At 39.9% G+C, this 27,826-nt stretch overlaps 1 protein-coding gene across 1 annotated transcript; it reads left to right on the forward strand.

Moving 5' to 3' along the window:
* On the forward strand, positions 1-27,484 carry LOC310634986 (complement component C6-like; the record flags this gene model as incomplete). Its single annotated transcript, XM_083353523.1, has 17 exons — positions 1-143; positions 900-1,056; positions 1,358-1,502; positions 2,656-2,797; positions 4,027-4,165; positions 5,029-5,229; positions 7,480-7,720; positions 11,361-11,483; positions 11,950-12,116; positions 14,490-14,715; positions 16,413-16,584; positions 17,225-17,333; positions 18,705-18,837; positions 20,082-20,273; positions 22,275-22,365; positions 24,106-24,347; positions 26,861-27,484. The coding sequence occupies 17 exons, from the start codon at positions 1-3 to the stop codon at positions 27,040-27,042; spliced, it is 2,805 nt and encodes a 934-aa protein (XP_083209649.1). The 3' UTR covers positions 27,043-27,484.
* Between the last annotated feature and the right edge of the window lie 342 nt (positions 27,485-27,826).

A 27,826-nucleotide genomic window follows, 5' to 3' on the forward strand; every position in this document is an offset into this window, starting at 1 on the left:
ATGGAGAGAAACATCTTCATATGTGTTATCCTTCTGAGCTTTGTAGTTGAAAAAGGGTTTGGATGTTTCTGCGATCATTATCCATGGAGTCCTTGGTCCAGATGTTCAAAAACATGCAATTTTGGGACACAAAGCCGAACCAGGTTGGTATAAGAACAAGAAGATTTCTTTTCCCTGTAAGACGAGCTATAATTTCCACTTGATTAAGAAGATACTTAAACATGTATTCTAAGGATATTATAGACAAGCATATAAATCTTCTAGTTTTCAATGATAATGAAGGGAAGAGGGAGGAAGTGTTGGAAGATATTGAAAAGTGTTGCAATATCTAAGGGGCAAAGGGGGTGTGAGTCAAACTTTTCTCTAAAGCACCTAAAGGAAGACAATGGATGGAAATTAATCAAGATGAGAACCAACCTAGAAATAAGGAAAAAATTCCTAGCAGAACAGGAAATTAATCAGTGTAAAGGTTGTCTCTAGAAGTTGTGGCTACTCCAACAATAGAAGCTTTTCCCTGTAAAGATTGGACAATCAGTTGTCTGAGACGGTATAGGGTCTTGTTTGAGATCTTCCTAACTCACTTTTGTGCCTCTCTTCCTCTTGGGAAAGTAGTAGGAATGGATAGCATGAAGCTCTTCATGTGATAAGATTCCTCTCTGGTTTGGGATCCGTCCTCACAAAAATGAGCTTTATACATAATATGTGGCTATTTGCCATGCCTGCCAAATCCATAGCTAACCTTTGTGATGCTTGCTAAATGCATAAATAACAGAATGACTAGATGAAGTATATATCTGCAGCATAGACAAAAGTAGCCCATAGGAATACAGGTGTATCTCCCCATCCTCATCTTCTTGGCATAAGATTCAGGATAAATGTACAATATCTTCATTTTGCAGGGCAAAAATCCAAAATGATCATTATAATAAGAATTTTTGTGAACAACTGTGCCAATGGTCTGAATCTCGGCCTTGTAGCCAGCAAGCATGTCCCATCAACTGCCAACTCGGTGATTGGGAAGAGTGGTCAGAATGTGACCCATGTGTTAAAAAACAGGTAATTTAACCATGATATATGAGAAACAATGCAGTTGCCTCTATGTTCACATGCATGATGCAGTAAATGTTTCAGGCATTCTGAAATATGGATGCAGAGGGACAATAGATTTTTTTTAAAGAAAAGGTACATGGAACCCCAGGTCCTAGTTCTATTTCCTGCATCAAGTACCAGGTTCTAGTTTTGTATGACAAAAATAAAGTCTCTCTGCAGCAGACGTTTTAGATGAGGTATGCAACTGTGAAACCCACATTAAGAAAATTTGTTTTTCCCCCCCTCATACTTGGATTTCACCTTTTAGTTCCGAATCAGGTCTCTTGAACAACCATCTCAGTTTGGAGGTCAGGCCTCTTGTGGGCAGCTGGTGGATGACCGGCCCTGTTTTCCACAAAAATTATGCAACATAGAGGAAGTGAACTGTGAAAATAAGTTTCACTGTGATAACGGTAATCCCTGTTTTATTATCTTTATGGTCAACTACAATAAACATTCAATTTAACCAGGGGAGCCTGAGGGGAGAAGTAAAGTAAAAAGTTTTTAAAAAAGTAAAAAAAAAATCAAAATGGTGGTCTCAACCAGGCAGTTGAACTCCATCCCCTTTTACCTATTGGGGAGATTGTGTTGTGGTCGCCGCCATCTTGACTCTCCTGGATTTAACAGGTTTTGGTTAGCTGATTTAAGACACATTAGAAAAATATGAAAATATATACTTTGCATAATATATTCATAATATATACAAAATTCCATTCCCATTTCACACAAGCCTAAAATAGGTAAAATTGAATAAAATAAGTAAGCATAGCATCCCATTCATTTTTAATGGGAATTATTCTTTAATGGGCATGACTTTCCCTGTATTGGTCTGTTAAAACAAAGGTGTCCTGTTAATCATTCTTTAAATTCTGAACATGAAACTAATAACAGTATGGTTCCAACCTCATGACTTGTCAATATAAAATTCCACTTAGGTGTTATCAAAAGCTGTTACAATGATGTTTTCCCCAAGTAAACCGAATGACTCATTTGCCATCTTGTCCTTTCTGTGCTCATTTAGATTTAGATTTTTTTATCTCAACTTTATTATTACTTAAGGCGATAAACAAGTCTAAAATTCCTTCCTCCTTCTCTCCCACCCCCCAATAACAACCCTAAGTAGTTGAGCTGGGAGAGAGCAGGTGGCCCAAAGTTACCCAGCCAACTTTCTTCATAATCCTCTAGTCTGCTGTCCCAACCACTACAGCAAACTGGCTCATTCCCCAATTAACCCAGGCAGTAGTATTTCCTAATAATGTTTTTGTGCTCCCCTTTACCTGTTTTCCAAAGCCAGCAGTTTTTTGAATTCCAGTTTTGGGGAGACCTTGAGTTATGACTGCCACATCTGAGTTCCAAAACCTGTGTCATTCACTAGGCAGCACCAAAAAGCCAATGTTTTCTGTCTCTTTGTTGCCATTTAGTGGTCTCCTGACCCAGCTAAGGGAATGCTACCTTAAGAGTAAGGTGGGGAACTCTGAATATCTGTCTACTTGGAGCAATGCCATAGAGTCAGTGTTAGATTTTGTGTCTGAAACTGACAAAGCCACCTTGATTTTCCCAAAACAGGACGCTGTATTGCCAGGAAACTAGAATGTAATGGAGAAAATGACTGTGGAGACAATTCAGATGAACAAAATTGTCGGAAAATAAAGCCTGTCTGCAGGTCAAAAGTTGAAAGTGTACCCAGCGTGCAACTCGTGGGCCTCGGGTAATATACATGAAGAGCTGTTCTCCTTTATTAAACAATGACATCCAGTAGTCCTTGAGCTAGCAAAAAACTGTCTCAGCCTAAAGTGTTCACCCTTATATAACTGGATAACAATATTGCTAGACGGTGGTGTTCTTATTTAGAGGGTTAAGAGCATATTATAGTGATTGATTCCTTGGATAAGTGAAGTCTTGCCTTGCATCATCAGCAAGGTGGCAATGACAAGGACACTCATAGAAAATTATGGTACCGCTAGAAGAATCCAGAAGTCAAGATTGTGGTTGTGACAATGATAAATACACATCAAAAGGGTATGGGGCATTGGTTACTTTTTTGCAGCCATCATCCTGACTCTCAATCCTTCCCTGGAGACCCCTGGTAAACTCCCATAAACACCAACTATATAATCTTTTTGTTTTATTGACTCTAGGTGGTGAACTGAATTAAAATAAAATAAAAACAATTATAAACATTACAAAAATTAAAGTACAAAACAGCTGAGAAATATCAAACTCAAATCAGTAATATAACCAAGAAGCAGTGGCTATACAAACACTCAGAGGTCCAGGGCCAGGCACAGAACTACATTTTTAGCACCTTACAAAAGGCCAGTGCTTTTTTTGTTTTTTTTAAAAAAGGTGCCGGAACTCACACACGTCATACAACCCACCTTGCCTACTCTATAAGGTTCCATCCCAAGAAAGTGTCAGAACTCCATTCTGGGCGTTCTATGACAAAAAAAGCTCTGAAAAAGGCCATCAAATCAGGCTCATTCTGATTTCTGGAGAGAGAATGTTCCACAAGGTGGATACTACAACAGAAAAGGTACATCTACTAGGTCTTGCCAATGACCATTCTTTGGCTGATGGGACCCAGAGAATGCCCAACCTGCCTTCCTGGATCAGCTGGATAGAAACAACTGAGGAAAGAAAAGTTCCTCAGGTAACCAATCCAAAAACATGAAGAGCTTTAAAGGTGAAAACCAGCACCTTCAATTGCACCAAAAAGACCAGTGACAATCAATGCAGCAGCTCATGGAGTTTTGGTGTTATATGTGCTTCATAACTGCACCACATAATACCCATGTCACCACAATCTGCACCAGTTGAACTTTGGGAATGCATTTCAAGGGCAGTCCCATGTAGAGCACATTGCAGTAACCCAGATGAGGAATCAGAAGTGCTTATCATTGTTCTGATCATCTTTCTTTTATTACAATGATGTTCTAGGTATCATATCCTGGCTGGAGAAACCCGTGGAGAAGTCCTTGATAATTCATTCAACAATGGTAGCTGTGTTCTGCTGAAAAGTGAAAATAAAAGAACTAAATATCGTTTACCTGCTAACCTATATAATATCTCTTTTGAGGTGATTAAAAAAGTTTGAATAAGACCAGGTGCTATATTAGCCATTGAACAATTTCAGTATATACTCATCAACTTTTCTCCTAGGTTTTTATCTCCATTTAGTTAGTCACCCAAGAACTGAAAGATGTCTTAAGAACCTTCCAGAAGACTAGGGTGGGGGCTGGTCTAACTATGGGAGGAATGATGTTCCAAAGAACAAAGAAGTCTCTCCCTTTGGGTCCTGACAAATGACATTCCTTGGTAGGCTGGATCTATAACATGCCTCTCCTGTCTGAGCTAATGGGGATGTTCATTTTTGTTGTATTAAAGCAGTAAAAAAACCCTTTGTTTAACATTGAGCAGATCAATCAGGTGTTTAGTGAAACTAAGCTGATGGGAATATCACTAGTATTTCAGTCTGCAGATGATGAGATGGAGCCCTAGAGAAAATAGCCAAGCCAACACAATTTTGTCTGAACTTCATGACTCAACCTTCACTCCTACATGCTTAATTGCAATGTTATGATGCATGTTCAAATGAGACAGAGTTTGCAACCATAACAGGTGGTTTGTTGTTTGCTGCTCCCCCAGCCAAATTCGTACTTTGAACACCCAAGTTTCAAATATGCTCATTGCTGAAGCAAATGGGATCCCAATGGGATTTCTTAATGCAGGGACGTCTGAACTCTTGGCCCAATCTCTAAGTCTATACCAGTGTTCATATATGAAACTGTAGACATTTTTGCATATACATGTTTTTTTTAATATTATTTTTTCCAAACAATTATTTTTTACAAAAGCTAAAATTTTTATTTTTGATGGCTTTTAATTCTCCTGCCTCCTTTCCAGGAACACATCTGTAATTATACAAATCTCTGTTCCTAGGTGAAAACTCAAGAAGATAATGTGATAACAGAGTCCTACACCAGTTTAACATCCATGACCCGTTCTCATAGTCAAACCTCATCTTCTCGGAGTGTTGGAATAGGTACTTCTGGAATCCCTTATTTCTGGGGGTCAATAACAACCACAACATCAACATCATCTTATCAGTTCAAGCAAGCCATTAAAGCATCTGAAAAAATGGTAAGAATCTGTATCCTTGGAAGTAAGCTCTTCTATATACAGGCAGCCCTTATTTAGAGACCACAATTGGGATTAGCAGCTCAGTTATTAAGCAAAACTAAGAGAAACCACAACTGTGCTTATGGTATGATTTCAAAGCTTTCCTTTCCTTTAAAGACATGTTATAAATGTGAGGACTGGACATTTTTCCTCACTGTTGTAATTTTAAATGATGATAAACAAGACAGTTATTAATTGAAGTCAACTTGTGTAGCAGGGGCCCACTACCAGGCCACAGACTGTTCAGAACTGGACCGTGCAAGTGGCTGGCCAGTGCACAGACAAGCACAGCTTGACTTGCAGGAGCCACAGGCTGGCACCCACATGTGCATCTCAACTTGCATGAGCGGTGGACTGGTTCACTCTCTCCCTCCCCCACCAGGCCACCAAGCTGTAAAGGTTGGGGGCCACTGTTAAATAGACTTTTATTGCTACTATGATGTTCTGCTATAATCACTTGGAGGTAGTGGCATTTGGGTGGTGATGGTGGTGGGGTCAGAATTGACATGATGGCAGACAGACAATTACAATATAAGCGGACAGAGGAATGCAATGCTTGATCTACCATCTTGAAACCCCAGCCCCCTCAGCACATACTATTGCCTGGAAGAGAATTAAAATGAATATTCTGGACAAGCCTTTTGACAATTTCATCATCAAAATTTCAGCAAAGACCTCTTAATGTCGACTTAGTTCCCCATTGCAGTTTCAGCTGATTTAACTGCCTTTCTTTTAAAAAAAAAACGTAGCTAGCACCAGTGGAAGTTTTCTCCAAGAGAGACATTTGTTTGTAAGCAAACTTCATTATTTTGCTTAAAATTTAAGGTCCCCTTTAATGAAGATGTGCACAATTTGGTCCTTCCTACTGTGAAATTACTTACAATAGTCAATTATTTTTATCTGATTGATTGTTTGCTATCAAGTCATTTTTGATTCCTAATGACCACAGAGATAAGATTTTCTTTATGATAATCCAGCCTAACCTGGTATTTCAAGTCTTCCATTGGTGTTGTTGTTGTTAGTTGCGAAGTCGTGTCCAACCCACCGCAACCCCATGGACAACATTCCTCCAGGCCTTCCTGTCCTCTACCATCTTCTGGAGTCCATTTAGGCTCACGCCTACTGCTTCAGTGACTCCATCCAGCCACCTCATTCTCTGTCGTCCCCTTCTTCTTCCATTGGTGTATTCATCACCAATTATTCAGGCTTCTCAATGTATTCAGGCTTCTCAATACATTGAGCCATGCTCATTTGGTTTCTTTGAAGTGCTGGTTCAGCAACACTTGGCATTTGCTTACAAACAAATGTCTCTCTTGGAGGTTTCTCATCCACTTTTCTCTTATATTGTGGATACAGTGCTTGAATTCTGCTGGGCAATGGTCCAATAGAAATCTGTAAATGTCATCCCTTGATTCCCATTCTCAGTTTTCCTCATATTACCAGTTCCATTCCTTACATGTGTTTCGAAGCAGAGATTAGGGGAGAAATGGAGGAGAGTGCAGGTCTGTCTCTAGGTTTCTGGAAACTCCTTGCCTGGAGCAGTACTGTCCATTTTCTTTCTCTTGGACCCCATCTGCATCATTACTTAAAATGGAACCAGAAGAGAGAAGAGAGATGAACAGAAAGGGATCCACAGTGGGCCTCTTCTTAGATGAGACTCTTGTCAGGTGTCCAGACTACAGAACAACTAATCTCTTTAGCAGCTACTTGAACAGGTAGTCCTCAACTTATGACCACAATTGAGTCCCCAAATTTCTGCTGTTAAGTGAGACATTTGTTAAGTGAGTTTTGCCCCATTTTATAACCTCATTGCACTTGATAAGTTAGTAATATGATTGTTAAGTGAATCTGGCTTTCCCATTGATTTTGCTTGTCAAAAGGTTGCAAAAGTTGATCACACGACATTGGGACCCAGCAACAGTCATAAGTATGAGTCAGTTGCCAAGCATCTGAATTTTGATCACATTATTATGGAGATGCTACAAAGGTCATAAGTGTGAAAAATGGTTATAAATCACTTTTTCCAGTGCTGTTGTAACTTTGAACGGCAAGTCAAGGAATACCTGTATTTATTTATGTAATTTATTTATATAAAATATTTCAGGTTGCTCTGAGTTGCATACAAGGCTTCAAAAACCTAAAAGGTCATGGACAAAAAAGAAAGCATGAAAGACAATAATGTTCCGTATCCATTTTGTTGTGTTTCCCAAGTCTTCCAGTTATATTAGGATCCATAAGGTGTTTGCAGTTTCAAATTTCACAATGAAGGAGCAAGATCTGCAACTTTCTGAGGTGTTCTTAAAGTCTCTCAACAACCTGCCTCTGGAGTACAACTACGCCCTATACAGCCGGATTTTTGATGACTTTGGGACACATTATTACACGTCTGGTTTATTGGGAGGCAAATATGACCTTCTGTACCAGTTTAGTGAGGAAGAAATAAAAAATTCAGGTATGTGGGTCCATATGATGTGGGTGCTGAAGATACAGTATAAAGTATCTATATCTTTGTTTCTGATGATTTGCTTAGAAATCAAGAATTTAAGCAGGGAGGATGGGTCTCTCAACAGTAAGTAATCCAACAAGCAAAGACAAGAAAAACAACAGAAATAAAGAATTCTACTGTATATACTATCTTATGGCTAGTGCCAGTGCTTTTTTTGTAAAAGAAAAAGGTGCCGGAACTCACACATGTCATACAACCCGTCTTGCCCTACCCTACAAGGTTCCATCCAAAAAAGGTGCCGGAACTCCGTTCTGAGCGTTCTATGAGAAAAAAAAGCCCTGGCTAGTGCTATTATAAAATACTGAGAATAAAAAATATAAATAAGAAATAATTGAACACCCTCCACAAGAATTTCTCCATGGTGTTGGGTAACAATTTAATATGGATTCAATATGGGGAAAAATAATGGATTCTCTTGGATGAATCCAAGGAGAAAAGTGCTGTTTTCCTTTAGTAGAGATGGAGGTGGAGGTGGATTGTATTTACTTTCCAAATGCTTTCTGGAATGCCCTGCAAACACTTGCTCAGCCCAAGGAGTGCTAGGAGAAGGGAGGAGCCCCATAGAGTTGCCGTAATAAGAGTTGGTTTAAATTATAGGATCTCCATTGACCGCCTTTCCTTTGCAGTTCCTGATGCCTTTTGAAGCTTCCAAAATAATGTGGGAGATAGCCATTAGGACTGTAGGAAGGCCACGAAATGGAGACTCAACCTGGTAGCTCATCCAGCTCTGGGGCTGCTTTCTGCACCCTGGGAATCTGCAGTCACATTGGTCCAGCCCAAATTACAGTTGTCCTTGCTACCCTGCACTCCAAGACCCCTACCATTGTGTGCTCCACCATCCCAGCTGATCTGTGCCATCTTCTTGCTCTCACAGCTGACAAAATGTGCTTGCCCTGGCCCTTCATGTCAACAAGCCCCTTGGTACACAGCCAGAAAAAAACCCAGCCAGCCAAAGCAAGCTCATTTGTTCCATGCTTCAAGGCTAGTCTGGGGTAGAGCTTCCAGGTATGCTGCAGATCTTCATCCAGTTCTTGCTTGCATCTTTGTTTTCTTGCTTCATATACATGTGTGTGTGTGTGTGTAATTTTTTTGGATTGCTAACAAAGAATTAAAGGGAGACTAATATAGCTATTTCAAACTTATTTGTTCTCATCAGTTAGTCATACCTGGGCCGACTGCACATTAGGCAATTGTTCTAACCTTTAGGCCACTGGCTCTTTCTCGCTTTGTTAGCTGAGAAGCAAGGGAGATATGTGTTAAGTGTATTACAAACACACTATATATATATTTCAGCACCAATGTAACTCTGAATGGTTGTTGGACGAATATCATAAGTCAAGGACTACCTGTATTCAGGATGCCACCCTATTTTATCTAAGCAGAATACAACTTTTCAAAAGAAAAACCAGAAAGATTGGAAGGAAAAGATTTGCTACCATTAATATATTCTCATTGAACCTAACGTGGTTCTTCCTGCATTGACTTAGGAACTTCAGACTACCTCAGGAGATGTTGATACAGTTCTACAGCAGAATTGTTGAGTCTGTCATCTGTATTTCTATAACTGTCTGTTTGATACAGCAACTAAACAGGAAAGGTACAGACTCCAATGGTTAGTTTAGAACTGCAGAAAAAATAACTGCAACCAGCCTGCCTTCCATAGGAGACGTGTATATTGCATGGGTCCAAAGCAGGGCAGAAAATATCTACAGACCCTTCGCATCCTGGACATAAACTGTTTCAACTTCTTCCCTTTGGATGCCACTATAGGGCATTGCATGCCAAAACAGGGACACCTTTTCCCCTCGAGACATCACTCTGCTGGACACCTAGTCCTCACAGTATTGTCTTATGTCCCACAGAATGGGACAACTCACAGCAGTCGACTCGCTGTGGCCAATTCATCACAGCCAACTCGCCACAGGACAACTCACCACGGCCTACGTGCCACAGGACAACTCGCCATGGGACAATTTAACAATTCAATTTAATTATTTAAAATAAATAAAAAAATATGTCATTCACATTTCATTCTGCCCTCCCTTTTACATCCTTTCTTTAGTGACTCTATTTCATCATTTCTTTGATATGAGTGTAACTTTTCTCCCACAGCAAGTTGTCCCATAGCAACGAGTTGTCTTGCAGCAAGCTTGAAAGGTGCCATGAGTCTTTGGACAAGGGCAGGATATAAATGGAAATAAAATAAAATAAAATAAGTTGGCCACAGCAAGTTGGCTGTGGTGAATAGACCTATTTACTCATGTTGCATGACTGTAGTATTATTAACATTCTTATCTTCTCTACTACCTCCTCTTTTTGGTATCATTATCATGATTATTATTGTTCTGTACCAGCCTGCTACCGGCCCTGCAGAAAAAGCAGGGACAACCCCTTTTACAAGAAGTCAAGAGGCTGGAACTAAGCATGCCAAATTTATGGATAAAAAAGCAAACAAGACACGAACCATGAAACAGGAGCTATTCAAGCGGTTGCCTTCAGCAAACCAGCCCTCCCACGCATTCCCCTTTCATACAGGGCGTGGCTTCTCTCTGCCTCCTTCCGAGGTGCCCCATTGCCTTCCTCTGTTTACTCCTGATTGACTGCCTCCTGCGTCGGGCGTCCTTGATCAGGGCCAGCTGTGGGTCATCTTCATCCACGCTGTCAGGCTCACACAGCTGGGTCTGCGTCGTGACCAGGTGGGAGGGGCCTGGTTGAGGGCTCTCATCATCAAGCTCTCCAACCCCCTCAGCAAGCTCTTCAACACCCCCCTCCTCCTCTGAGTCGTCCGACCCAACTGCCGAACCCACAGGCTGACCCTGAATCACAACAATTATTACTCTGTTGTTTCAAATGTACATTGAGAGCTTTTCTGCACCAGAGACAAATTCCTTGTGTTCTAATCACACTTGACCAAATAAAGTATTCTATTCTATTTCAAATTCTTTTTTTAGCCAAATACAATGCTATTGGGTTCATCCCAATCAGTTGTGACTTGTTATTGAATTTTGTTTTAGTGCAGGATATTTTTTGATACTGAACCTGGATTCTTCTCTTTGTTAATGAAATTTGGAGCTCCTACTGTGAAAGGTTCCCAGGTGTTGCCTTTCCCAAGCCTGTTTAAGAAAACTAAATCAAAAATTTCAATTTAATGTGTCCATGTGGCAATTGGAGGATGAAAAAAGGGGTTGGAATCACCTAGATATAAAATCCCCTAAATGTTTAGCGTACAAATAAAAAGCTTTTAAAAATCATTTACACTGGGAAAAAATCTAAAAAATTCTTTCAGGGGTCTGTACATAGAACAGAAAAAGTCAATATGGTGGCCAGAATGATGCAATCAAAGCCTTATCTTTAATGCACATTAAAAACAAGGTAGGGCTGCAATTACACAGTCATAGATGCCACCTTGGCTTTTTATTACCCCCTCTCCTTTCTCAGATAACCCTGTGTACCTTGCAATTTGAAGGTAAAAAAATTGTAGGTTGGCTAGGTAATGCCATTTTTAAAGATTTCGTACTATAATGCTTGACAACTTGGATAATTTGAGAAATTTTATTTTCTGTTTTTACTATTGAATTATACCTAGGTTTAACAACAGAACAAATGCAAAACTGTGTACAAACAGAGACACAGAACTATGTTTTCTTCATTAGGTCAACTGCACATTATGGATATTGCAGCCAAAATAAGCTTACAGAACGCCATGAAGGTAAGCAACATTTTCAATCAATCAATCAATCAATCAATCCAATATGGGCTTTAGAAGTTTAAGGCACTTCTTTTACCCCATAAAACATGCAACACACATACAGACAAACACACACACACACACACACCATTATATTGTCTCATATGTTAGGTTCTTCTCATTCCTCAGATTTAGTGGCTCCTAATAAAGATCTGCTGTCCAGTGTAAGCAACCAGAACCACTCTGTCAATAGTCCCAAATAGATGCTTTATTGCTAACCATCTATAATACAAGAATTTTGCTAGATTGGCTTTTCTTGGGAAATGGTAGATACAGATCTCAGATGTTTCTCTTCCCCCACACCAACTCCAAGCTGGAATGTCTCTTTACTCCCCTTGGAGCCCCCCCCCCCGCTCCTTCAGCCAGTGAATCGACCACATCCATGCAGTTAAATATATAACTCTTCTGTGTAATTCATCCATTTTAGGTTCCATGTTGAAGTCATCTGAACGATCCATTTCTCTGGTTAAGGGTGGGCAGGCACAGTATGCTGCAGCTCTAGCCTGGGAAAGAAAAGGCTCTTTGCCAGGGCATGAGATCTTTAACAACTGGCTGGAATCAGCCAAAACCAATCCCACTGTGATTGATTTTGAGGTAAGTGATAAAAAACAAGAGGAAAACAGAATGTCCTCCTGCAAAGGCCAAAGTTCCCGTGAACAGAAGAAGAAAAAAAAGAGGACGTTGCATATTTTGAATGAATGCTATGGTACTTAAAATGGTCAGATCTTGTGATATCCTCTCTTATTTTATTTATGGAGGTGGTAATAACTAAACTCCATGCCTCTCCTGATATTTATTTATTTATTTATTTATTTATTTATTTATTTATTTATTTATTTGATTTATATACCGCCCTTCTCCCGAAGGACTCAGGGCGGTGTACAGGGCAATAAAAATAAGAATACAGGATACAAGATTTAAAGTTAAATCATTGTGCCCAATGTAGTAAGTTAGTTAAAAACAATGTTAAAACCCCAAACCCATCAGACCAGGCCGGCTTGTTTGAATAGATAAGTTTTTAGATCACGCTGGAAGGAGCGAAGGTCGGGGGCCATCCGTAGTTCAGCCGGTAAGCGGTTCCAAAGGACTGGTGCGCCCACCGAGAATGCTCTCCCCCTGGGGGTCACCAGTCGACATTCTCTGACTGGTGGTACCCTGAGGAGGCCCTCTCTGTGGGAGCGTACAGGACGGAGGGAAGTTGACGCCAGCAGTAGGTGCTCCCGTAGGTAATCTGGACCCATGCCATGTAGGGCTTTATATGTCATCACCAGCACCTTGAATCTCACCCAGAAGGCAACTGGAAGCCAATGCAGCTCATGGAGCAGAGGTGTAACATGGGAGTATCGGGAGACCCCCAAAAGAACTTGCGTAGCTGCATTCTGTACCAGCTGAAGCTTCTGAGTGGTCCTCAAGGGCAGCCCCATGTAGAGAGCATTGCAGTAGTCTAAACGAGAGGTCACAAGTGCATGAGTGACTGTACGCAAGGCATCCAGGTCCAGATAGGGTCGCAACTGGCGCACCAGACGAACCTGGGCAAAGGCCCCTCTAGTCACAGCTCCTATATGATCTTCTAAGGAGAGCTGTGAATCTAAGAGGACACCCAAATTGCGAGCCTTATCTACGGGGGGTAGTAACTCACCCCCAATAGTAAGAGATGGAATAATCTGAATTTCCTGAGATGCCGGTATGTACAGCCACTCAGTCTTGTCAGGGTTGAGTTCATTCATTCATTTCATTCATTTATTCGATTTCTATACCGCCCTTCTCCCTAGGGTCTCAGGGTGGTTCACAGGGCATATATAAATAGCTATACAAAAATTAAAAGAGAATTAAACCATGCCCAATTAAAATACAGCAATAATAAATAATAAAAACCAATTAAAAACCCATATTCCCCATCAGGCCAGACCAGCTAACTCAAACAAGTGGGTCTTCAACCTGCGACGGAAGGATCGGAGGTCCGATGCCATCCGGAGCTCAACCGGCAGTTGGTTCCATAATGCCGGAGCACCCACAGAGAAGGCCCTCCCCCTGGGGGCCACCAGTCAACATTCCCTGACCGGAGGCACCCTGAGGAGGCCCTCTCTGTGGGCACGCACAGGGCGGAGGGGAGTTGACGCCGGCAGCAGGTGGTCCTCGAGGTATCCCGGACCCATGCCATGTAAGGACTTAAAGATCATAACCAAGACCTTGAACCTCACCCGGAAGACAACTGGTAACCAATGCAGCTCGCGGAGCAAAGGTGTAACATGGGAGTACCGGGAAACTCCCAAGACAACTCTCGCGGCCGCATTCTGTACCAGTTGGAGCCTCCGAGTGGTCTTCAAGGGAAGCCCCATGTAGAGAGCATTACAATAGTCTAGGCGAGAGGTCACGAGCGCATGAGTGACCGTACACAGGGCATCCCGGTCCAGATAGGGCCGCAACTGGCGCACCAGGCGAGTTGAAGCCTGTTCCTCCCCATCCAGACCCGGACCACTTCCAGGCAACGGGACATCACGTCGAGGGCATCACTGGGGTGGTTTGGAGTCGAGATGAAAAGCTGGGTATCATCAGCATACTGATGATACCCCACTCCAAAACCACGGATGATCTCACCTAGCGGCTTCATATAGATGTTAAACAGGAGAGGTGAGAGGACCGACCCCTGAGGAACTCCATAAATGAGAGGTCTCGGGGTCGATCTCTGCCCACCCGCCAACACCGACTGTGAACGTTCCAGAAGGTAGGAGGAGAACCACTGAAAAACAGTGCCTCCCGCTCCCAACCTCCTGAGATGCCGCAGTAAGATACCATGGTCGATGGTATCAAAAGCCGCTGAGAGGTCTAATAGGACTAGGATATTATGCTTTTCAGACTGCGGAAGGCAATCATTCCCAGATAGAAGGCCCAAACTAATATTTCTTTGGTTTAAGAAGTCTGCTGGGACAACTTTTGAGAAATTAAATATAATTCTTTCTTTCTTAGGTTTCCCCCCTTGTGGATTTGGTAAAGAACTTCCCATGCTCTGCAACAAAACGGTTTAATCTCAGGAAGGCCTTTTCTGAATATATGAGAAAATTTGATCCCTGCCTCTGTGCCCCATGCCCCAATAATGCTCAGCCAGTTTTATCTGAAACTGGATGCCTTTGTGTATGTAAGTCTGGAACATATGGAAGCAACTGTGAGCTGCGAGCCCCTGACTATAGATCAGGTATTTTTATAACAGCTCCATCTTATTTTATTATGCAATTCCCATGACGGTAACAAGATTTGCACAAAAATAACGGTGCCCTTGCATTGAAGTTTCAGTTTTTGCTATGGTATAAATAAGGTAGCAAAAAGAGCTAGAAAGTCCTAAGGTCAAATTTAATTTTAGGCAAAAAGTAAAATTTTGGACAAAAAGTAAAATTTTGGGCAAAAAGTAAAATTTTGGGCAAAAAGTAAAATTAGCAAAACCATTCTCTACCTTACTCTTGTCCTACAAGTAAAAATATGGGCAAAATATCATATGTTGTTATATGTCGTAAAATGTTGTTATAGCTTACATAGCAGTTTTACATAATTGAGAAAAGGCATATAAATTCATTTCCATGCTGAAAAGATAAAACAGATGTGATTGATGGGTAGACAATCTTTAAAGAATCAGGTCCAATTCAGCCTTCTGACTATACAATGGATTTCTAGTGGCTTGGTAACAGTATTGAACAAACCTTAGGGACTTCTGTTCTCTCTTTCTCTTTCTCTCTCTCTCTTTCTTTTCTTTCATCACTGGAGATAACATAGCTGTAGTTTATAGTAGGAAGTTGAAAAAACATTTCAGAAAAAGGCAACTGGAAACAATTTCTTTACTGGTGTAAAGAAAACAACATGAGGGCATACATGAACAATTGAGAATCACGTTTTGGAGTCTTTTCTTTAGTAATGTATCTAACCTGTTTACATAGAAAATGTTTTAAGATGTTTATAACTCTATCATGGGTAATAGAACATACACTTGATTTCTGAATTTGACTTTTTCCATCTTTGTCTTTCTCAAATTGGGAATTGTTTTAAAAAATATCATAGGAAATAAATTCATTTCTTAGAAAACTAAAGATCAGAACAGAATGCTGCACAAAATTTAAAAGTCAATATAAAATTACATTTTTAAAAACTAATCAGCAAATCAGACACACAGCATAATAGTAGTTAGGTTAAAAGTAGATAGAATGCCTTTGAAAATTAGAAATATGTTCTTTGCATGATGCATATTAACACCACCCTGACTACTGTGTTGGAATTCCATCACATTGCACACTGCAGGTATTGCAGTCCAAATTTATTTATTTATTTATTTATTTTTGGGACTTATATGCTGCCCTATCTCCCGAAGGACTCAGGGCGGCTAACAACAATAAAAACAACAATACAAAAATTAAAAAAGAATTAAATAACAGCCCCAAAATAAATTAACTACACAGTTAAAAATTAAAACATATTTAAAAACCCATCGTCAATCCAGGTCAGCCTGATGGAAGAAGAAAGTTTTGAGGTCGCAGCGAAAGGACCGGAGGTCCGGGGCCATCCGAAGCTCAAGGGGGAGTTGGTTCCAAAGGGCTGGTGCTCCCACAGAGAAGGCCCTCCCCCTGGGGGTCACCAGCCGACATTGTCTGGCCGACGGCACCCTGAGGAGGCCCTCTCTGTGTGAGCGCACTGGGCGATGGGAAGTCGTCCCCGGCAGCAGACGGCCCTGCAAATATCCCAGGCCTAAGCCAAATTACTGATGCAGGCTAGGCAGTTGGAGAAGTTGAGATTCAAGAAACTGGGGGCATCAAGATGGAGAGGGCTGAAATATGGATAGGACTTTTTTGCTCATATCAAGACTGTATGGCCAAGACTACAAAAGGATTGTGTTGTTTTGCACTCCAGTTGCAGTAGACGGATACTGGAGTTGCTGGTCAGCATGGAGTGCTTGTGACTCATCTTTTAAGAGGCAAAGAACTCGGCTGTGCAACAATCCTGAACCCATGAATGGAGGAAAACCTTGTAAAGGTGACGCTGAAGATGAGGAACGGTGTTTTATCTCAATGTTTGAAAGCCAGTAAGATATGTACTATTATAAAATACCAGGGGGATTCTCACCCACCAAGATTTTGTTAAAGTAACGGAATGTGCATCTTGACATCAGTGCAGGTCTCCTCCATTTTGATGCATGTTTTAACCTTTGGTTTCCCTTTTGCACACCTATGGGTAATGATTTCAGGACCCAACTGTGTATTATTCAAAAAAGGAGGGGAAGAAATATGTGGCCTTCCAGATGCCTTTGTGAGATGAGGAAGTCCAAAATCTCATTGCATAGAAAGTGAATTTTTAAAAGAGCATAAAAGATGTAAAGTGTGATAGTCCCCATTAACACCTGAAAAGGTGATTCTAAAGTAAGTTAAATGTCCCCTTTCAGATCCCTCAAGTGGATGCAGCCCAAGGAATTTTGTTTCCAGCATTTTTAAAAAGTGGAGGAAGCCAAGAACCCTTTAAATCTGAAATAAGTAGGCAGAACAAATCAGAAAGCTATAAATATCCCTCCTAGATATTGGGGGATGCCAAATCTAAAATAAATGGAACAGAATTGGGTATTTGTCTTTGGCCTATCAGATTGTTTGCAATCCACTGATTATCTATGACTTTTTGCTTTATGGTTTTCTTTTTAATAAATTCCTAAATGGACAATGTTACAATTACAGGGGTGCTACTTGTGTAAATGATGATGACTATACTGAAGAAGGACGGATAAAACCCAAATGTGACACAGGATGTTTCACTCCAGAAGCACCAGAAAATGGATTCATCAGGGTTAGCAGCATTTAATGGACTAGAGAAGACTCTGACACTTGTCTAAGTGGATCCCAATCTTTCACCAAATAGCACTAATGCTATAGTGCCTTTTTAGGCTCTTGAGATAAGGTGCTCCCAGAAATGAATTTTTGAGATTCTATCACAATTCAACCCCTTACATGTGTTGGGAATGTAATGTCAGAATTCTCAGAGAGAAATTTGAGGACTTGATTCCTAATATTTCTGGAGAGAGTTATATTGGAAAAGATGGAAGTACTGTTCATATTTCTGTTCCAGAGATATTGTAACTCTCTAACATACACAAATATTAAGGAATTGATCGACAGGCCTGAGAAATTAATTCCAGTCAATAGGTGGATTTATAGACACCTTGATTTATGTGAATGGCCATATATTTACAAGAACACTTGAAAAAGATTCATGTGATTATTATAAAGGGGAGCAATTGTGGTTGCCATCCAAAATTGAATTTAAAATAAGATTACTTCAATTAAAGATGTAAAAGAATTTTGCCTCAAATTCTATTGGGAAATAATGAGAGTATACAAATACCATTGGACTTTTCAACAAGCCAAAGTCTTGCATCCTTTGGTTATAAAGAAAATTTGTCTTAAAAATAAAAGCTACTATAAATCTGGGCAGGGGTTTTAGTGATTCATACTTACATATTGAATATTTTTAATAAATCTTAAGCTGCCCATTACATCCCTGATCTCTTGGCACACTCATAAAGTTATCCATTTTGACATGCACAACCAAATGTTCAGCTGCATATTAAGTTCTTTTTCCTTAATCACAGGAATATTTTTAAAAACCTGCTGCCATTACTCTAAATTGGTTTCCTTTTTTTTGAAGAACATTCTCTTTAGCCCTACCCTCTTTTGTTATGTTTATTTTATAACTTCTTTAATTCGTGATATTTTTGTTGCTACCATGAGAACTCAAATTATTGTAGTATTGTATCAGTCCCGCTTTCAAAGTCTAAAACAGACATGTCAACCACAAGGCCCAGGGGCCGGATCCGGCCCGCGAAGTGGTTTCATGTGGCCCGCGAAGCCATCCTGGAAACAGTGAGGGAACGGCCCCCACTGCCTTGGCCCTGGCCCAGAGACCCTCCTTCTGCCAGAGACCCTCAGATCTGTCCCACTCCTGCCCAGGCTCCCATAGGCACCCTTGATGTGAATGATGTAGAGCTGGCCATGCCCACCCAGTAGGCCACGCCCACCCAGGTCACACCCACCCAGCCCCCTGAGGGCAACTGCAATGCTGATGCGGCCCTCAATGAAATTGAGTTTGACACCCCTGGTCTAAAACATCTAATTCATGTAATGAATATTCCACTTATTGCACTAAACTTTTACTTTATAGAATGAAAAACCATGCTATGATGTTGGAGAACAAGCAGAAGTGCTTTGCTTCAGTGGCTATTTTCGCTCAGGATACCCATTCTTTCACTGCCTGCCAGTCAAAACATGGGCACAACAGAACATTGAGTGCCAATGTAAGAAACAGAATACATTGGATAACAATAAATAACTCAAATGCCTTATGATTAATAATATATCCCTTCAAGGGAGAAATGAGAAAATGTAAGTTTGGATCTTTAAACTCATTGAGGTCAAATGGAATTCTGAGCAAAGGGCCACTTTTTCCCACAAATTTACTCTAACAATAACTAAATATTGATCCAGACCTCAGTTTCAACTTCCCAATCGAAATGGCTTGATATAGTGTTATCCATCAGCATGCAGTGCAGACTAAAATACTTTGTTCAGTCTAATATTAAACATTTTAATGTGTAGATATCCTCATTTTCTTTGAGAGGCAGTTCAACACTTGGTATGCCCCAATAGAAGAATAGAAAAAAGTTGTATTTTACTCCAAAGAGAAAATGGCATGTATCAGTCCAGTTTTACTCCTAATAATCCTATTGTTGTTTAGGAAACAGTTACATGTTACCCTCAGAATGAGCCAACTTAATGCAGTGGCCAGGACATCTTTATCTGACAAGAAAAAACTTTGGTTCAAATTCCTACTCATGAATTAAAATGACTTAATTTAACTTTAATCAATCATATAAGGTTGTATGAAAACATATGCAGGTCTGAGCTCCTTAGGGAAAAGTTAAGAATATGTAATTCTTACATGAAAGATGAGGTTAAATATAATAAATAATTGTAGTACTATAATTATTTGTAATCTCATATTTCCTGTAAGATGAAGAAAAATAGAAAGCATTCATATGTTGGTGGCTGTTCATGTTTCATCAGGAAAAGAAGTATAGTCATATGGATTTAAATAGGCCTCTGGTTTCTCTCAGTATCCAGAAAAAGCAAAATCAAGCTTCTGGCTGTTTTGCACGTAGGGAAGGATGGTGCTTTGTCAATTTTAAGATGTGTGGACTTCAACTCCCAGAATTCCCCATGAATAACTTCCTACCCAGCTTCAGCTGACATGTTCGGTGGGGGGAAGTAATATGTGACTATTAAGGACAGTTTACTATTTAAAATCTCTTTAATTTCTCTAAATATTTTTGGGTAGTTTTAGACCATATTTGAGTGCTTTTTAGATCTTTCGTCCTAATATCAGATTTTAAAAATCCTAGTTTTATTCTAATGCTTGATTTGTATGCTTATGTTGTACTTTTATATTGCATATAGACCTATATATTTGAGTATATTGCTCAGTCATAGTTTTGTTACATAAAAATATGTAAATCATAACATTTTTTTTCTTAAACTACAGGGTTGGCTTGTGACAGACCATCAGTTTCCAATGCTGTCCATGTGACCCCATTTAAAATTCAGTATGACATTGGGGACACGATCCACCTGAGCTGTCCTAGAGGTTACAGTCTTACAGGCCCAGGGACTTACAAATGTGGGGACCAAACGTCCTGGATCCCTGCTATTCTGGGCTCACTTGATTGCAGGAAAAGTATGTTTCATGTTTGCTGTAGATTGTTCATTAGTGTTATTTTCTTTTCTTTTTTGCTTGCTATTCTGTCTTGAAGATTTAATGATGGGAGTATTTGTACATCAAGAAAGATAGAATGTACTTTGAAAATTAACAACCTAAGATATGCAGATGATACCACTCTAATGGCAGAAAGTGAAGAGGAACTAAAGAGTCTCTTGTTGCGAGTGAAGGAGAGTGCAAAAGTTGGGTTGAAACTTAACATTAAGAAAACCAAGATCATGGCATCCGGCCCTCTCAATTCCTGGCAAATAGATGGGGAAGAAATGGAGGTAGTGACAGATTTTATTTTCCTGGGCTCCAAAATCACTGCAGATGGGGACTGCAGCCAAGAAATTAAAAGACGCTTGCTCCTGGGGAGGAAAGCCACGGAAAATCTAGAGAGCACACTAAAAAGCAGAGACAACAAAAGTGTGTATAGTCAAGGCTATGGTCTTCCCAGTTGTAATGTATGGCTGTGAAAGTTGGACCACGAGAAAGGCTGAGCGCCAAAGAATTGAAGCCTTTGAACTATGGTGCTGGAGAAGACTCCTGCAAGTCCCTTGGACTGCAAGGAGATCAAACCGGTCAGTTAGATCAACCCTGACTGCTCTTTAGAAGGCCAGATCCTGAAGTTGAAACTCAAATACTTTGGCCACCTAATGAGAAGGAAGGACTCACTGGAGAAGAGCCTAATGCCGGGAAAGATTGAGGGCAATAGAAGAAAGGGATGACAGAGAATGAGGTGGCTGGATGGAGTCACTGAAGCAGTAGGCGTGAGCTTAAATGGACTCCAGAAGATGGTAGAGGACAGGAAGGCCTGGAGGAACGTTGTCCATGGGGTCGCAATGGGTCGGACATGACTTCGCAACTAACAACAACAACAACTTACTAATAAACCTATAATTTGGGGTAAATCTGCAATGAGGTCTCACTTAGTCCATCTAAATAAAGCTGTGATAAAGAGTGGAAAATTGTGCAAAAGGAGTGTGAACTCAGCCTTGCTACTAAAAGCCTGATTTGTAGCATGTGCTCAGAAGTGCTTTGTCCTTTAATTCTGCTAGATGTACAGCCAATCCTTTATATTCCAGAGGCTGTATCTTATCCTCTAGTAACCTGAATGCAGACTGCTACCCAACAGCCTATTCTATTATCTGTAGGGAATTAAAGATTTCTATTGGGGATTTGACTTTTTTTACATAAATTTGAGCAGGTGGCTGCAGAAGGTTTCTTGGTGAGATGAACCTTAACCATAAGCAATGTTTAGTTGGCATTGTATTTTTTTTTCTCAAAATGAACAAAATGACTTCAAGAATTCCTCTAAACCTTGAAAAGGTCTGGCATGCCTATAGAAGAACTGCACTCTTTGTAGAGAAGCTTCGGCTTTCTCACACCTTTTGGAATGACCATGTGATTGCCATGAATGACTGTCTAAAAATAGTGGAAGGGGAGATACGTCTCTGCAAAAGAGAGCCTACTCTTATTGTAAGCATGGCAATGTTTCAGAAAGTTGGGTGCCTCATAGTAAGTCCTATGCCAATTTCTTCCAAGTAATCCAGAGCATGTTACTTTAAAGAAAATATCTCCCAAAAGTGACAAAGCTGTAAAGTGCCTTCCAGTGTTGATAAGAAAATGAAGCAAAGTTTTGAGGATCCCTACACAGTATGATGAACAGTTCGTAGAAAATAGAGGTGGTCTCACAAAGTTCTAGGCCTAGATGGATAGTAGACTGAAGCAGATTTTTGAGGCGTGTACAATTCTAGCCTTCCATGTCTAATTAACATGTGTCTTGGGTTGTGTATTGAGTATGGTATTCTGTTCAAAGCATCATAAACAGTTCTTTCTTGACTGAACATGATCCCAGTTGAAATACCTAAATTTTACTTCTTTTTCAGATTATACTAGGATGTTAAAACTCACAACCTGCTTGTCAACTGATTTGAAATCTGACTCTTTCCCTCTTTCTCTTAATTCCTTCTTTAGGTGAGCCACGTCATGTCAAAGACAATTGCAGTCTTGGGGAAAAAGAGGTGGATTCTCATTGCGTCTGCATATCCCCAGAAGAGAACTGCAAGTAAGTATAGGTGCAAAATATTGTAAATAATCAGGTTTCAGATTTTATAATCTGCCTATAGTTTGGCAGCCCTCTTATTTTTGTTGGCAGCTGATTTTTCTTCAGCAGGAAAGAAAGGTAGGTACAGGTGGAGAGCACAATTAGATTTATTAGGTCTCTGGGGGACTGTATATACAGCTGATGGCCCATACTCATTAAGTTACCATTTGTGCTGAACCTCAACAGTTACAGCTGAACTAAATAATTTGGCTCAGTAATTTCTGAAATGTTTGCAAAGGCTAGGTGAAATTCAGTACTTCCAGAAGACCAATAATAAAATAGAGGAACTATGTGAGGATGTCGCCTTGTTCTAAGGTTCATTATGTCCCGATGAATATATCTGGATTGGTGAAAAGAGATAAGCTGTCCTATTGCAGCGTTTGCAAGGCTCTCAGGGAGAGGACTGAGGGAGGAGAAAAAACTATTTTGCTAATTTTTCAATTCACCTGCACTCTGCAAATCTCTGAGCTAGTAAATGTTTTGCAGAATTTCAGAACAAAGTCTTGCAAGGAAAAGCTTAAATTATACATATTTTAACCTAGAAAGTGTTACACAGTAAGGTAAAGGTAAAGGTTCCCCCACACATGCATGCTAGTCGTTTCTGACTCTAGGAGCCAGTGCTCATCTCCGTTTCAAAGCCGAAGAGCCAGCGTTTGTCCAAGGACGTCTCCGTGGTCATGTGGCCGGCATGACTAGACGCCAAAGGCGCATGGAACGCTGTTACCTTCCCACCGTAGTGGTCCCTATTTTTCTACTTTCATTTTTACGTGCTTTCGAACTGCTAGGTGGGCAGAAGCTGGGACGAGTAACAGGCGCTCACTCTGTTACGCGGCACTCGGGATTCGACCCACCAAACTGCCGACCTTCTGATCGACAAGCTCAGCGTCTAACCCACTGAGCCACCGTGTCCCTTGTTACACAGTACAAGTAAACAAAACAAAAACTCCAGCTGAATGCATTTCTAAAGCAGAGATTGCCAGTACTCTTTTGGATAAAACTCAAAATACTGTTCTGTGGCCTGGTTTTCTCCTGGTAGTAATTGGGCTCCTTGGCCTTTGTACAGATAGCTTTTAAATTGCTCATAAGTTAAGGCCTTGTTAATGTCTGGGTGGTATTCAGGGGAGAAGAATTATAAAAACTACTTAAGCACATTCTAAAGAAATGAAACCAGCTGGTTCACAAGAACTTTATTATTGCTATAAATCAAGGAAATTAAAACATTAAATTGATTATAATACTCTCAGGTTCAAAAACATATTGTAGTTCAGACAATTTATGGTTTTTGCCTCCTTAAACCACAGTGGTTGCTGGTGAAGGAAGATGAAGGGTCCTATAAAAGTTAACTATTGTCCCAACATTCCAAGGGTCTACCTACTCTGATATAGAGTTTATAGCCTCGCCTATTGGGACAACAGAGTGGGTAAAATGCTAATTTCTTTTTAATGAGCCAGTTAACAGTGTCAAAATCAACATCAAAGATATTGTTCAGGAGAGACAAATTGAAGCTTGGTGATTGGTACAGGCTTAGTTACACAATGTACTAAACTCTAGAATATTGGAAATCATTGATGCATTGGCCAATAAAATATTTGAATATTGACTATTCAGGCAATGGATTATATTGTAGAAATATGGAAGTAAGGCTAGCCAATGGCATCTTATTGCCTCTAAATATATTATTTGTATTTACTGGTTTTCCAGCATTGGCTCAGAAAGTATCTGTGTATTGGATGTACAATCTGAACAAACTGTTACAAATCCAAGCTGTCATTTTCTGGCCGAAAAGTGCAGGAATGATGAACAAGTCCATTTCATTCATAATGGACCTTGCAGTGATGACACCAGGTTGACCTGGGCTATTGAGAGAGCAAATCTTTCAGCAAACAGCAGAAAGAAAGAGCCGTGTGGATATGATGTATGCTATGACTGGGAAAGATGTTCAGGTAGGTCTCTTGAACACTTCAATCTTTGAGTTGTTATGGGAGCTTCCCGATACTCCTGTGTAACACCTCTTCTCTGCGAGCTGCATTGGCTTCCAGTTGCCCTCTGGGTGAGATTCAAGGTGCTGGTGATGACCTATAAAGCCCTAAATGGTTTGGGTCCGGACTATCTAAGGGAACACCTGCTGCCTGCATCAACTTCCCATCGTCCTGTGCGCTCCCACAGGGAGGGCCTTCTCAGGGTACCGCTGGTTAAAGAATGCTGGCGGGTTATTCCCAGGGGAAGGGCGTTCTCTGTGGGTGCGCCTGCCCTATGGAACCAACTACCTACGGAAGTTAGGATGGCCCCCGACCTTCGTTCATTTCGCCGGGACCTGAAAACCTGGCTCTTTGAGCTGTCTGGCCCAGACTGAGGGGGTTTTAATTTTTAATTGGATTTTATATTTTAATTTTTAGGGCTTAAATTTAATTAATTGTTTTAACTGATTTTAATTTTTGTATTTTATAATTGCCTTGTGAACCGCCATGAGTCCTACGGGAATAGGGCGGTATATAAACTCAATAAATAAATAAATAAATTTGTAAAGTTAGTTTTATAAATATTTTTAAAAGTTAATGCATAAAATGTTTCTACATAATTCTGGTTATATGGAGATATATAAATACTCATTGTTCACATAAGTCAATTTCTATTGATACAATGGTGGTATGCAATGCCCCCTTGCAGATCTTGGAAGCTGCATTCTACAGCTTCCGTGTGGTAGGCCTTTCTTTTCTCCTAGTGAATTGACAAAATATTAAAACAATGTTCTGAATAAAGTATCAGTTTTAGGTTGTCTTTGTTGGGGACCTGTTAATTCATCATAGTAGGGTCATATTCTTTTAAATTTCATGCAGTCCTGAAGCTGACGAGATGATGAATGAGAGAAAGCTTGATCTTTCTATATAATGATGCAATTGACAGACCTATTTTTGAAAAAGGCACTTCTGAGTATTGCTGTAACACAATACAGGTCTGGAATAAAGAGTACTTCGATGACTTATTTAGGATTTTGGTGGTCACATGACAGCCAATGAAAGACATTTGCTGAAGACCGTTGCATGCAGCCCTCTGCATATTTATGGGAGAATCAACACACTTTAACTCCAAAAAGCTTTTGTGACAAGTAGGAAAAATGAGTGGAATTATGTTGCTGTCCTCCGAGGCTTCTTAAGAGCATAGTATCAAACAATCCCCTTAGATGTGTCCTTTATTTATTTTGCTTTCTTTAGAAAAGATTTAAAAAAATGTGTGGTTGTGAAATATTCCTGAAAATGACTGCCCAGATCCCTGTTTGTTTTGCAACTTGTTTTTCACTGTGTGGTAGGATTAAGTAATTGTGAGCTTTCCTGTAAATTGCCTTGGCAGAGATTCCTACAGAAAAAAGCTTTGGCTTGTCTGGTTAAAATTAACATTTCTACCTCCTTTGCTCTTGCTTTAAACCTCACTATTTAGACATAGAATCTATTTTATATCTGCTCCTAAAGAATGGTTGGTAGGGGTGTTTCACCTTACACTGAGACAGGGAAAGAAATAAATTGCAATTTTAAGCCTTAATTTAAACATCTAGTAAGAAGGTGTAGAGGTAGTTGTTGATGAAATAAAATTAAAACTCCCCACTTCTATTTGGAAGCAAGTGATGAACATCTTCATCACTCTGAACAAAAACACATACACACTAAAAATGCCAGTCTTATCTAAGTTGTATGATATAGCACTACATACTCATCATCCATCTTCTGAGGACCTCTTTTGCCACTCCTGAAAAACTAAATGTGGATCTTGGCTTCAAAACCTTATCACAATAGTTGGCTTATAATTTGGAAGAAAAACCCAAAACCCTGGGCAACTTCTGTTACAAGGGTAGTTTTATAAACCTATGACAAAAAGTGGTCATTATAGATCAAGAATCGATTCTTAAGAAAATTTATTTTAGTCTTATGATGATTACTGCCAAATAGGTAGGTCTTCTTGTACAGCATTTAAATATAGGTACATATCAAATGAAAACACACACAAACACACACACACACAAACACAAACACAAAATACTAAAGTACATGTAGTCCACAACGTACGACCATAATTGAACTCAACATTTCTGTTGCTAAATGAGTGAATTTTGCCCCATTTTATAACATTTCTTGCCACAGTTGGTTAGTGAATCACCATAGTTGTTAAGTTAGTAACATGGCTGTTAAGTGAATCTGACTTTCGCTTGTCAGAAGGTTGCAAAAGGTGAACACATGATCCCGGACACTGCAACTGTCATAAATATGAATCAGTTGCCAAGGGTCTGAATTTTGATTATATGGTTGAGTGAATGCTGCAATGGTCGTAAGTGTGAAAAATGGTGAAAGTCACTTTTTTCAGTGTCATTGTAACTTTGAATGGTGACTGAATGAACTGTTGTATGTTGAGGACTACCTGTAAAACTAAATAATGAGCTGATCCCACATTTTTATCTGTTTTACAGAAGAAACATTGCACTGTACCTGTCTGCTTCCAAATCAGTGTCCAAAGGGTGAAGAAGCGGTCTATTGCATTCAATACGGGTCTAGAAACCAAAGGAGGACATCAACCCTCTGTGTACTTGGAGCAATGAAATGTGCCAATGTGAAGGCAATGCTGTTGCATCCTAGGAAATGTGTGTCATAAAATGAGATGGCAAACAGATATCTGATGTATTCAGTCCTATTTCAATCATTGTTCAAAATAAATTCATTGAATTAAAATGGTATAATTTCAGTTGAATCTACATAAAATTAATGAATCTCAGCACCTTGGGAGTTTTGAGAACAAGTGGGCACATTCATAATATAGCTACCATGAGAGCTAACTTAGGCACAGATATTATATAAGCATGGGCATGGACATCAGGAAATATCTCAAAGTCAAACTAGGCTCCTTAAAAATTTTGTATCTTAGAGATTTGCTATTTCCATATAAGCCATACATGAGATATTTCACTCCAAAAACAGATAAGAATAAGGGCCATTTCTCTTCCTAATGCTGCAGGCATAGTAGCCCAATAACGTGAAATGCCTTGTACCACATATGTTAGAAATGAGTAAGATTGGAATTACTGAAGTGGGAGCAAAACACAGACAAAAGAACTGTATATTTGAGAAATTGGCTGGCTTTGGGCAAGATGATACCTCTAATGTGCCTACAATTGTGAAGTCATGAGATTAATACAGTAGTAAGTGTATTTTTTTCTTTTAATAATAGTAATGGGTCATGTTATTTCTTGTATGCTGAATTTGGGTTCCTCAAATGTACTGATAATTTGAACTAAATAAATAATTTGAAATAAATAAAAATCCACAGTTTGTGTTACTATGTTATCATTGGCTATGATGGCTGGAGATAGCGGTATCCAGAATTAGCGGCAGGTTGGATAAATCTATAACAGGGGTCTCCACACTTGCAACTTTAAGAC

This window comes from Vipera ursinii, assembly GCF_947247035.1.
Source record: "Vipera ursinii genome assembly, chromosome: 2".
NCBI classification, from domain to species: Eukaryota; Metazoa; Chordata; class Lepidosauria; order Squamata; family Viperidae; genus Vipera; species Vipera ursinii.